At 43.9% G+C, this 13,883-nt stretch overlaps 1 protein-coding gene across 1 annotated transcript in view; it reads left to right on the top strand.

Annotated features, from left to right (window-relative positions):
- Nucleotides 1-50: 50 nt before the first annotated feature.
- Nucleotides 51-13,883, top strand: part of XRCC3 (X-ray repair cross complementing 3) — a 52,324-nt gene continuing 38,491 nt past the window's right edge. The window contains exons 1-2 of the mRNA XM_085888496.1: nt 51-208; nt 13,509-13,646. Of these exons, the coding sequence (XP_085744622.1) occupies nt 142-208; nt 13,509-13,646 (205 nt within the window). The 5' untranslated portion in view covers nt 51-141. The remainder of the gene's footprint in view (nt 209-13,508; nt 13,647-13,883) is intronic.

Here is a 13,883-nt window from a genome sequence, read left to right as displayed (position 1 = left end):
CCAAATTTAATTATCAGGAAATGAGGCGACGACAAACCGTACGCAGTGACGTCACGAATACTTTTGCGCGGTGACGTATTGGCGCGAAGTTTGTGCCCCTGGGTGTGGAAGAGCCGGGAGAGGGCGACAAAACTGATAACGATGAGGCCGGTGCGGTTTGTGCACGAGGTGGATATTAATCCCAAAGTACTCGCTGCTCTGCGGAAAGGTTTGTCTTGGAATGTTATCGAATGAACCCGGCCATCCCCCTTTGCGTGACAACACGTCCTGACTGGATTAACAGAGCGCAATGGCTGCTTGAATTACCTGCTAATCGGTTGTTGATAGGATTTTGAACAGTCCAGACATGAATGAATATGATTTGACTTGTGGTAACGACACGAACAATCATTCCCAGAGTTTGAATCGTTTACTGTGGTATTCTGGATAGGTAAAAGCTGCAGTTGAGGAATAACTAGTCTGTCTATAATTCCAGGTGTGTGTGTGTGTGTGTGTGTGTATGTGTGTGTGTGTGTGTGTGTGTGTGTGTGTGTGTGTGTGTGTGTGTGTGTGTGTGTGTGTGTGTGTGTGTGTGTGTGACCGCTGTTTCTCGACAACCACTGGGGCTGGACAACCACAACCACTGGTCCGATCAAATTGAAACTTGCCAGGTATATTGCTGGGGACCTGAGGATGCGCCTTTTTAAGGTTTGATATTGTTACGGTTGTGTAAATTCACAGATCACCATTCAGGTACCCCGAAGATCAGTTATGTCGATAAGTGTGTGTCCAGATAGATTTCCCCACCGATGTCTCACGGGATTTATTCGTGAGCCGGGCTGTGAACCTTTGAGGTAGTGTTATTCTTTCCTATCGTTATTTTAAACAACATCTCCTCACCACCTTCTCCACAACCGCCAACATCTCCACGAACAACGGCATATCGACAAAGAAAAACAACTCCAGCACTCCCGGGTAAACAGAAGTGACGGTTAAAAGTATGCACCGTACAAGATCAACCAGAACTCTCCCGGAATTTTCCCCCGCGCACCGAGAAGGGAGGAGCAAATGCCCCAGGGCGATAAAAGGGCCGCGTTGAAACGCCGAGAAGGCAGTTGAGGAGAGAGAAAGAAAAGACCTCAGGTTGAGGTTCGTTTTGGCAGTTGAGTCGAGAAGGCAGTTGAGGAGGGAGTTTGCAGCTGTTGGTTGGCGAGTGAGTGAGAGGGTCGCTCTCTCTCCTGGGTCTCCTTGGTCGTTCGAGGCGCCGTTGGAGGCGTTGTTGGAGGTGCCGTTGGAGTTGAGAGTGGAGTCGGGAGCTGGTGGAGTCCAGTCGAGTACGGGCGGACACACCAAGGGTCGCCAAACCAGGGCCCAGCGAGTCACCACGAGGGTGGCAGGTAACCTGCACGGCCTCTCAGAGCCTTGCGGTCATCCCGGCTCCAAGGAACATTAAAGGCCCAGTTCTCCCTGTTCTTTTCTGGTGTTTTGCATGGAAGTCTGTGGCACCTTGTCTATCAGTAGAACTGTTAAGTGCCTGTACATTACGTAATAGATAGACAACGGCTGTAGGTTTTCTTGCTCGTGTCTTGTCCCTTACCCCCATGGCTTCATTGACTGCATACATGTAAAATAAATGTCCTCATTGTTTGAATATACACCTGCTCGTTGCGTCCCTTCCTCCATTGAGCTGCTGTAATTGCGTTCTGAATAATAGCTGGTTTTTAATAGCCGATAAGATAATCGAGTCCGACGGGGCTTGGCAATAATAAACCGCTCGGCAATCGTAAATGGGGCGACCTGCTTAAAGCGGCTCGTTTCCGAGCAAGTTCCGTTGAGGTACAACCTCTCGGTAGTCTGTCCACGTGAATAATTAGGTAAATCGACAATTCGGCGATCGACCCTGTAGTGCATGGGCAGAGCATTGACAAGGTTGTGGTTTGGGTAAAAACTCACCCGTAGCTGGATTTCGGCGTTGATCCGAAAGCTACGACTGGATTGCCACGGTCGGTGGGCGTGCAGCCGCAATTAGCTAAAAGCGGTCGCCCGCACGCCGGAGTGGTGAGAATCCACAACAGTATTAATCGGACAAGTGCTTCCCAAGTTTTGGCCATTTATTTACCACACCAATGACAAGATACGTTGCTGCGTAGGTGGTGCGTGGCTGGCCGACGATGACGTCACGGGCTGTGCCGGTTACGATTGGGAAATGGAAGTTGTTTGTTTTTTTTTTTTTTCGTTTTTTTTTTGCACGTACGGCCATGCACGTACGTTTTTTTTTTCTCTTTTTTTTTTTCCTCTTCTCTTCTCTTTGTGTTGTTCCTTGCGATGACATTGCGAAAAGGCAAAATACGTAACATTCCGTACGGGCACGCACTACTTCCGGATAGTGATTACTTACTGTATTCAAAAAATTTCACGATTTCTTATGCGCATTTATAAACACAGTACCCCAATCCAGTCATCGTTTACGAGAGCGAAGGAACGGCCTGTGTGGTTGTTTGAAAGTTTTTTTTTTGGTTTTCACGTACGGCCACGCACGTACGGGCACGCGAGAGCGAAGGAACGGCCTGTGCAGTTGTTGTTTCTGGCACGCGGTTTGGAATTTTTTTTTTTTTTTGCACGTACGGCCACGCACGTACGGCCACGCACGTACGGGCATGCACTAGTAATGATAATAATAATAATATAAAATAGCTGTGCAGAGCATTAAGTGAGGAATTCGTTGCTATAAACGAGTTATTTCAAAGCATGACTGCTAATTGCTATCGCACTTGAACACTTCTCTCACAGTGTTGGTCATAAGAGTGTGCCCCAAGGGTAACCACTGACTAGAACTGAAAAAAGCCTTATCTCATTTTATGCCCCCGTCACCCCCACCCCACCCCAAGGCACCGGAAGCATTCTCGTATATTTTCGGGTCGTCCGTCTGTCCGTCAGTGGTCCGCCTGTCCGCCGGTGGTCCGTCCATCCATCTGTCACAGATTTTCGTTACTGCGGTAACTTGTGACCGCTGAAGGAATTTTGACCAAACTTAGTGTAGGTATGCACTTCTCACTGAAGTACCCGGCATTGCCCAGGGAAATTCAATGCAATATGTGTTTAAATATTTCCTGGGTGACAAATTTAGGAATGTGGGTCTGATGGTTTTGTATGAACATGTCTTTCAATCGGGACAAATCTCACACTCTCACTATGTCTCTCCGAAAGGACCATTTAGAACCCCCCCCCATCCACTTTCTCAACAATCCTCGAGGAGAGGTCCTTTCTTTCAAGCTTCTGGGTCTCACTATTTACCATGACCTTTCCTGGGAAAGCCACATTTCAAACCTTGCCTCCAAAGCCAGTCGCCGACTGGGAATCCTCCGTTATGCAAAGTCCTTCCTCGGCCCACCTGAGCTCCTGACCACTTACAAAGCTTTCGTCCGCAGCCTGATGGAGTACTGCTCTCCCCTCTGGGCTGGTGCTCCTGCCTCCCACCTTTCTCGGCTTCACGTTGTGGAAACCAAGGCATTTCGGATCATTGGCATCTCCCGCAATGAGGCTGAGTCTTTGGGTCTCTCACTCAATCACCACAGGTTGGTCGGTGGTCTTTCTGTCTTCTACCGTCTCAGTTCCAGCCTCACCCCCCCTCCCCTTTCTCTCTCTCTCTCTCTGTCTCTCTCTCTCTCTCTCTCTCTGTCTCTCTCTCTCTCTCTCTCTCTCTCTCTCTCTCTCTCTCTCTCTCTCTCTCTCTCTCTCTCTCTCTCTCTCTCTCTCTCTCTCTCTCTCTCTCTCTCTCTCTCTCTCTCTCTCTCTCTCTCTCTCTCTCTCTCTCTCTCTCTCTCTGCGATTTGTCCCCACCATATTTCCATAGGGTGCTCAAGGTCTGCCAACAACCCCCTTCTGGTAAAACTACCAAAATCACGAATCACTGCTCACCTTCACTCTTTCATTCCTCTTTTTTCCCACCTTTGGAATAAACTCCCTCACTCAATTAAATCCCACTCTTCCCTCCAGGCCTTCAAAACAGCTGTTCACCACCACCTCTTATCATCCCCTATCCAAATCCTCGATCTTTTCTACCCCGGATAATCCACCCAAGCCCACCTCCTTCAAATTCCCTGCTTTCCTTCCTGAAAGTCCCTGTAATGTCCATCTTGTTTACCCCAAGTTCTCTACCCCATCTCTCTCCCTTCCACAGATCTCCGAATGTCTCTGTTCCCCACTGTTTTGTCCTTCCCACTCCCGCCCCTCTTGTCTCATGCCCCCACCTCTTGCTGTGTGTTGTGTGTTAGCTCTCACACGAGCCTCGTCATGGTATACAAAAAATAAAAATAAAAAAACTACCAATCTTGGTTGTTGCAAAGTGTGCTTGGACTTGTATCAAAAAACTTCACCTTCTAAGGATGCCTATCATGCTGACCTGGAGGCTGCTTGTCTTGCACAGTGATCCTCAACCCGAGCCTGTGTCTGCTGTGTCGTCTCAGCTGACCTGGAGGCTGCTTGTCTTGCATGTTGATCCTCAACCCAAGGCTGTGTCTGCTCTTGAGTCTCAAGTAACCTGAAGGCTGCCATTCTCTTCGCGTCCGATTTGTTTCTGCCCATCAGGAGTCTCTTTTTTATGGCATGTAGCAGTATTTATAATGCAAATCTGGTAGATTAAGATATTTCTTTGCAGAAGTGTTCTCTTGGGAGTTCCAGAAGTGTTCTGGTGGGCATGTACCATGCTGATCTTCGTTATGTGGTAGATTAAAGCTTAAAAAGCAACAGACCTAGCATACCGAGACGGGAAGAATTATAGGTTGGGGAGAAACTTACTAAGGGAACACACAGTTTCTGTTATTAGCTTTCATACATAATATGACCTCAACATATGATCTTCACGATACGTATTACTCGATTGCGGCAATGTGTAAGCAACATACTCGAGGCCTGAACATGGAGATGCTATCATAAACCTGTGTAAAGCAATCTTTTTAATAACATGAACATGTGGAAACACTCGTGATGATTAAATTTCTGTTGACAACAAATCACTCCATCCTCACCATACGATCTTCACAATACATATTACGTGATCACTTCTGAGAAAACAAAAAGCAAGGTAGTGTATAAGCATAAGACCAGATTTGAGGCCTGAAGGCCATTTATCTGTTTTTATCTGGTGTCTTTTTTTTTCCAAACGTAGCCCTTAACTTTCCTCGATGAAAGAAGAGGTCATGCAAAGTTTGGTTGCATTGGTTCCAGCAGGGTCGAAATGCATAAACGAACAAACACAAACAAACCTTCTACTTTATATATTAGATGATGCAAAGATGAAGCGTTTCCATTTTAGGGTCAAACGTCATGTGACCTATAAATGAAAATAGTGTGATGTTTGTAGGGAGTTGTAGATATTACCTTGGAACAGATATAAATGTGTAGATTGGTATCGTCCGTGTATGAGTAGTTGGCCCATCTTGATATGATTAAGTAGGGAAATGTTAGCTTAAGGATTGTCTTGTTTGAATGTGCACTGTATGGGGGATGGTGTGTGGGAATAATTAATTGGGGTTTAAGGTAAGGAATCTTATGTGCATCCCCCGTTTAATCCCCTGGGTGAGACGCCAAGGTGAGGTTGAAGCAAAGAGAGAGGAGAGGCTTTAAAAGGGACAGCGTTGTCCAGAGAGCGAGGGGAGGAGCTTGTCTCCTGAGGGGCGGAGCCTTGGATTGTCTTCCGAGGGGTGGAGTTTCATTGCCCGAAAGAAGAGTTTTTTCGGGTCATCTCAAGGATGTGCAGAGCTCATGAGAGCCAGGATAATTGGGTTTTTGGCACCAAAAGAGAAGGAGATCATGTGCAGAGAAAACGGTTGCTCTGTCTGTGGTGGTGCCTGTCTGTCTGCCTTATCATATTGATGCCTTTGCCCTGTGCCTGCTTTGTCGTCCATGGTTCTTGCTCATGTGTCTTTATCACCCTGCCCGGGTGTTTCGTCGCTTGCCTCATCATTTGTTCATCTCTCCTGCCCTGGGACCTGCTTTCTCCTCATCCACCAGCATAGCAAAGGCCTCATCTGGTTCTCGTCCTCCATTCCTGTCTGTGTTTGAATCCAGTGTGTGGCGCCATAGGTCTCGTAGTCTCATTGTATATAACTATTTATTTATCGATACCGTGTTCCCTCTTTCTTCCCCACCTCAACCCACCATCATCTCCACTGTCACTGTCACCATCCCTTGGTTATTTATTTATATGTGGGAAATAAACCCGTTGGTTTTGAGGAGTTGAGAGCTTCGTGTGCTTTCTGCGGTTCCCACGCGTGCGGAGCCGCCATTAATTGACACAGTCCAATGGAGTAAAAGCGAGTTCGGTCCATCAGTCCAGTGTCGGTGTTAATTGGCATGGACACGACAATAGTTTTGTTACCATAATATCGTGGCGACTACAGAATAACGTTTCAATCAATCTTGGCACAAGCATGGACTGCAATACAAAGATGAACTGATTCAGTTTCAGATTCAACTTTAGATTTCACAGGTCAAAGGTCATGTGCCGTTTGAAAATCATTTTGCAAACCATAGCTCAAGTTAGAAGCATCTGATGTTGTTTCTCTTCTTCTCCTTATCTCTCTTTTCTTTCTCTCTTTCTCTCTTTCTCTCTTTCTCTCTTTCTCTCTTTCTCTCTTTCTCTCTTTCTCTCTTTCTCTCTTTCTCTCTTTCTCTCTTTCTCTCTTTCTCTTTCTAGCCTGGTGTTGGCTTAGTGGTTAGGGTGGCGGCTTGGGATCCCAGTGTCCTGAGTTCAAGCCCCGTTGGCTGCTGAATTAACACCAGGGGGTTGACTCAGCCTGTCATCCTTCCGAGGTCGGCGAAATGAGTGCCAGTGTACTGGTCCCGGTGTATGCCCCGGTTAGAATAGGTGTACCATATCCCTGTGTGTCGTAAGAGGCGACCAGGGTTGGCGTCAGGAAGGGCATCCGGCCATAAAACATTGCCTCACAAAAAGCCAAACCCCTGCACGGCAGGGAAAAATGGCTGTAAAAACTGTCATTATTATTTTTTCTCTTTCTCTTTCTCTTTCTTCTCTCTCTCATGTGATCTCTCATTTTTCAAGAGACCTATAATTGAGATCAAATGCAACAGTGGGTTGACATCTAATGTGGGCAGAGGCATATCCAGTGATGCATTTGCATCAAATTCTACTTTCTAGGTTACGAGTATAGTATAAGGAAGAGCACTCGATAATCAATTTTATCCATCAGACCTGCAACACGATATTTAACAGCTTTTCTTGCTCAACAGAACCCGAGAATATCACCAACCACACAGCTAACAATTTTTTTTTTATTATTATTTTTTTTTGCAAAATGGGGGAGGGTAGTGATCTTTTAGCTTTACTGTGTGTCGATCGGAGGACTTCACAAAATGTGACATGCAGGGTTGATGGGTAAAAAATCCCATGCACTTGGAGTAGTTATCTGCTGCAGATGCTTCACTACAGATGCCTCATTACAAATGCTTGCAACGTTTATCAATTATAATTGATACACATTGATAATTGATACATCAAGTGATACACTTGATAACTAGAACGGGCACTCATAGAGCGCATACCTTCGCCGCCACTACTTTTTTTGTTCTTGGTATGAGTGTGGGGAACTGGTTTCATATGAATGGTCTTATGACACAAACCACATATCTATAATGTCATGACCCCCTCCCCCGACTTTCGGGGGCTACGGACTAAACAACAATCAACTCACGTCGTTTTGGCGAGTCTTCACTCGCAAGCTCGGTGAATACAACGTTTCAACAAGAGAAGGTAATCTCGTTTGATGCTGGTTTCATGCAAATCATGCAAATTGAATAAGAATTGACCACGTTATGCCGAAAACCGCATATTTTTCAAGGGCGTGACCCCCCCCACGACATTTTACCCCAACCGGTGACATGTGTTATGATGTCATTGTGTCACAAGATTGGGCATTAAATTCTGAACATTTTGGTGCTCGGTTCATGTAAAGCGGACAAGAATTGTCCGCGTTGACAAAAACCGCATATTTTTCAAGGTCGTGACCCCCCTGACCTTTGACCCCTAACCGGTAACAAGAGTATGGGCGTCATTGTGTCATATTGCATATCACAAGATGAGGCGTTGAATTCTGAACATTTTGGCGTTAGTTGCATGCAAATTGAATAAAAATTGACCGTGTTATCGTAAAAAGACTGTTTCAATTTGTTAGGGTTAGGGTAAGATAAGTAAGATAGTTTGGTGAGGAAAGGTTAACGGGAGTCATAAATATAATGGGGCAGAATTTTGGATGAAAAAAGATGGCGGTGCACTGCTTGCTTGAAGTTAAAGCCTTGGAGAGAAGAGTTGAAATGAACAGCCTCTGCAAGGTGGTTCAATAGACTGGGGAAGCGAGCAATAGAGATGAGATGTGCAGTGAGGGATTTTGGAAGTTTAATCAGGTTGGGGTTTACTGGAATAACACGTATATCCTGGAGTAGAGAGGGAGGGTTGGAAGACTGAGAGAGCAATATTGGAGAACACATTGGGGGGGGGGGGGGGAAACGGAGAACGCCGACTTCCCTGCTATATCAAAGGAACAGATTTTGTGCTTCGGCATCATCACGGAAGATTCCAATAATTTTGAGATATGTAGATTCTTCAGTATCCAGGAGCAGGCTTTTTAGCTAGGATTTTGAAATAGGCCATCTCTCATGAGGCTGGACATCTATGGGGCTGCCAAAATTGGCTAGTAGGATCCAGCTGGGCAGTGCCCTGATAAGGGTTGTTTATCGTAGTCCATTTGCCGTTGTTATGTGTTCCATTGTCAACCTTGTTGATGTGGAAAGTGTATGGTTTTATGATTGTTTTGGATTAACATGGGTCCATTAATAAAATTCAGGTTGGTTTCCGGGGTGGCTACCTTGGGGAACACCTGTAATTTGCATAAATTCAAGATGGCCGCAACAGGTCAGACGATGGGGCTAAGTTTTTAATCGGTCAATATATAATCCTGTGTAATACCTCTTTTCCATATGATTTTGATATGAGGAATTCAATTTTGGGGTTATTTTTTACGTTCAGGAATAAATAGAGGTTCACATGAAATGTCCATGACTATTTTCTGCTGAAAATTATGCAACACCAATGCAAAAGTGAAGTCATGAATGGTTCACAACAGTATGTTGATAATCAGAAAGCATACACATTGTCATGTCATCATGTTGGACATCTTAGGAACAGAGGACATAGAGCCTAGTAGACAACTTACATATTGTTCATTCCCATTCATTGTACTCGTCCCCTTCCGTATCCTCGTCTCTTTCCAGTTCTGCTTCGACACTCCCTTCTTCCACTTCACTTTCACTGTCCTCCACAGTCTTGTATGGGTTGAAGCACTTGTCACTGCAACCACAAGTGCAGTATAGCGTGCAGATCTTTGCATGGTGACAACTGCAACTTGCAGTACTGCAGGCCTTCCCCTCTGCTTTGCATCCACACCGCAGAACATCCATGAGATCCAAAGGGGCTGGTGGAGTAGCAGAAGTTTCTGGCACTGGGATTCCATCTCTGATGTCCCATCCATATTTTGTAATGTCAAGTTAAGGTGGGGCCTGCTGATCAGCTGATTTTGCAAGTACTGTCTGTAGATGTGCACGCAAAAATGTAAGAAGAGATTGATCTCAGTTGGAGGTAATGCCATGAGCTTGAGGGGCTTGCCAGACTTCCTTGTGTACATATAGTACCTCATCTCACTCATCATGGTACCTTCTGGCTCACTATACAGGGCACAGAAAAATGTCCGCCCTGCTTCCATGAGCTGTTCATGGCTTGCGTTCAGCTCGCCAAGTGCGGAGTACAAACCAGGGAAGTTGCCAGCTCTCAGTGTCTTCAGGGCTGACACTTTGCCCTTGCCGTATGGGTATGACATGGTATCTAATTGGCACTGTTGTACTTGACTGAGCGTGCCTCCTTCTTGATCTGCCTTACCACAGAATCAATACTCCTCTCATCTGCATCATCCACTTTAACCATTTTCAGATGGTTAGCAATGGACTCACAGAAACCAACAATGGTAGCACATCCATCTACCCGAACTAACATAACGTCCTTACTCATGCAGTCTGTTCGTTTGCTAAACATATCACGTCGAGTGAGTTTGCCACCAAGATCACAGTACAGGGAATGCAGTTCAACGCTATTCCACATCTTTGACCTGTCACAATTCATGCGCTCTATGACGTTCTTTAGGGCACTTTCTTCTGCAACACCAGCTGGCAAATCAGCATATTTAGGGACTGTCATAAAACTGTTATAACAGCATACATGGTATTTGCACTCAGTCGCAGGGAGATCAACCAAATATCCAATATGTAACTTGACCGTTCTGGCTACTTCATCATTATGTCGCTCAGCACCATTAATGATGGCATCTTTCATAGTTGGGATGGGATTACCTTCCTTGTCAAAACGTTCTTTAGTCATGCACTGACGAACACGATCCCATCTTTCTGGATGTTTGTCATCAACAGGTAAACATTCTTTGCGACAAAAAAATGCAGTCACGTTTGTAAACAAACGCACCACTGCCTGTTGCCTGTGTGCGAGATCTTGTTGTCACTGTAACACAATCATCTTCAGCTTTTCTTTTCTGTGATTTATGAAGTCTCTCAATTTTTTGTTTTGATGTGCAAGTACAGTAGCATCCTTTTTGACATTTTTTTCGAACAGCATCACCACCACCATCAACAATGTCCTGTAGTTTTGCACGTAGCTCTTCATCTCCACGGGCTTTGGCACAGGAGATCAATGTGTTGATCCCTTGATCAGCGAATTTCTTCAATTCCCCTCCACCATGGCACATGGGAAGAATGCACCTTGAATCAGCCATATCTGTAAAAACAAAACAATGAATTAGTAACTCGCATTAATGTCGTAAGTGAGCGTCCAGTTGTCAGAATAGTGACCTTGTTGTCATTCAAAATGTATCTCACATGGCAAACAATTGCCAGGAACTCGAACATTGACCTCAAATTTACTTATAATCACAAAAATAAGGTTAAATATCGATTCCTCTGCCAAAATTGTATGGAAAAGATGTCTCGTGTAATTTTAAGTTCATAACCTAAAAAGTTATATTTTCAGCTCGGTTGATGACTGCGATCTTGTATTTACGCAAAAATAAGATTTCCCCATGGTTGCCATCCGGGCAACCAAGCTTAATTTTGTCTATGCATGCCTGTGAACAAGAAACCACCATAAAACCATACACTTTTGAGGACAACAAGGTTACTTCTCTGGCACATGGACTATAGTGTTAAGTTAGCACAATAACATAGCTGGCAACGCAAGCCTGCTTGAAGGAGTGAGAATATTCGGAGCCCCCTGCCGAGAACAAATCTAGTAACATAGAGCCCAAATCGAGAGCTCTGGTGGCTATAACTGTTATTATTGTAGCAAAGGAGAAGGAAGAAAAAATTATTCACAATTAGACTGAACTCCTCAAACTAATAATGGTCACTCCGTATTCCAAACTTGTATTCAGATATAATGTTTGACAATCTCCGAGTCTCGGAAGATGTCTGCAAAAGCTGGACTCAGGTGATCGGCAGTTGCCAGTGGAATGTTGTGTTGGGCTATCAGGTGAGCCACCTTCACTTCAACATGGAGTACCTACAAAGCTACCATTTAATTATCAACTGTTTCTAAAGACAATAAAATAAAATGTCAATATTTAATTACAGTGAAATAGCTTAAATGATTACAGTTGATTAACACTTTTATGTATTACAGATAATAAAAACTATCTTGGTACAGATTATGAACGTATGTGTTTTGCTACATTTATACTAATTTTAAAACTGCTCATTGGTCATAAAACTCACACGATTCAACTTCAAACTCGTATCAACAGAGAGAACAAATTTAATTCCAATTCTGCATGTACAATATTCTAATTCTAGTATATAATACTTACCTTTTTGCCGATGGTGTTTTGACTTTCAAATGCTGCAAGTAGTGACCTTGATGAAGACTTGATCTTTTCAAAGTCAGCATTTGTTTTGATGTGTCTCTCAACATCACGTAGTCCTTGGTCTTTGCAGCTGATGGATTGATTGCAAACTGTGCTTCAAAAGTAATGCTTATTTGTCGAAACGAACATGAAACACAGATATTTCTTTGTCCATTCTGGATTGAACTTCATGTCATACTTCGCAGCACCATGATACTTCATAATTTTTGGTTGGTTTGTTGTTGAAGGACCATCAGATTCAGAGCCGCTTTCATCCATGCTTGTTCACGAGAATGACAACAAAATGGTGTGCGCTGAACTGTATGGAACAGTGACAGTGACAGCGTTTTTCATTGGTTGAAAACTCAGCTGGTTTGACTGGAGACCTGTCCAATGACTGGGAAAAAGATTTAAAACGTGAGATTTCAGTAGTTGGGCATGAGAGCGTGATCTGAGTTGAAAAAGCGTGAGTCTCATGCCAAATGCATGAGAGTTGACAGGTAATTTAAAAAATGGTCTGAGCTGACATTTATTTCTGGAACATCAGTAATGATCAAAAATATAATAGATGAATTTGATGTATAGCACAAGCTTTTGAAGAATATTAATGTCTATTTAATGAGAAAAGAAGGAGTACCTGAAGAATTGTACTCTATCAAACCCATGTCACCACATCTCCATTCCTCAGGAGGAGGAGGAGGAGGGTAGTGTCATTTCATTCTTTTCTGCAGGGTCATACGCTCACAGGACATTGTTCCATCAAAACTGGCAAACACCCATGCAGATGAATACATGAGACAAATGGGTCTTTTACTTCAGACAAGCACAGCCACTGAGCTTAGCAGAAGTGACTTGACTTCCTGGGACACTGGGTACGGCTGGACGTTGCCACAAAACATTGTGGACAGATTATAACAAAATTTGGTGGATGAGTTTGGTGGGTGACAAGAACAAGCCAATTCGATTTTGGTGTGACGAGGACGAATGGTCCGGATACAAAATGTCTTAGGTATGCACTATACCCTGGCGGTGGTATGCACGCTACTCAGTGCCGTTCTTGTTCATGCAATTTAAAGATTCCATGGTATCCTTTGTGAAGAGTGAGTTATAGCCAGCACCCTGGCTAACTTCCAAATTCCTGCCACCTTCAGCTGAACATCAGGTCTGGCCAATGGGTTCATGAAAGACATGGACCAAAAGCTTTCCCTGTTCGACCCAAGAAGAAAGTGGAAATAATGGGGCTATTGCAGAAGTATTCATATTTGTAGAGACCAAAGTCCTAAATTATTTTCTATATGGTTTTCCCAGTGACACTATCCCACCATCCATCAGATGGACGTTATCAATGTGTGTGCCGTCCCTCGGATGTTAAAAAGTCTTTTAAAAAAAAAATTTCCTGCATATTTCACATCAACCTCGAACTTTGTTTAAAATTATGTAAAGTATTCACAGTCAGAATTTAACTACTTCTCATTCTGATGAGATAAAAAATTGTGGTAACTGGAGATTATGTGTATGCCATCTGTAGACTTATTCGATTTTCCCTTTCTTCCACAGCAAAATTACGACTTCTGAAGGATGTTTTACAAATGTCGGTATCGGATATGGAGCGACTTACAAAGCTCCCCACTGCTGAAATCCACTACTTGCATAAAACTGTAGCAGCAGCAATTTGTCTATTCCCACCTGTCACAGGTAACTTTTGTTCATCATGGAATATATACCTTGCCAAGTTTGAATAACGTATACCGTACTTTTTATTTGCATTGTAGGAGTCTCACTTTGTTTGTGTTAAAGACTAGTGCTTCAAGTGTTTCTATCTGTCTTTGTCTTTCCCATTCAAATCATTGAGAATTAAGTTTTCCTATGAACCTTGGACAAAATATGTGAATGAATTTCAGAAAACTCAATTTTTTTATTTAGGTAAAAACT

This window comes from Eptatretus burgeri, chromosome 7, assembly GCF_056783735.1.
Source record: "Eptatretus burgeri isolate ZD-2024b chromosome 7, Ebu_testis_v1, whole genome shotgun sequence".
NCBI lineage: Eukaryota > Metazoa > Chordata > Myxini > Myxiniformes > Myxinidae > Eptatretus > Eptatretus burgeri.
Note: the sequence above shows the minus strand (reverse complement) of the source record. Positions and strands in the feature narration are given on the sequence as shown.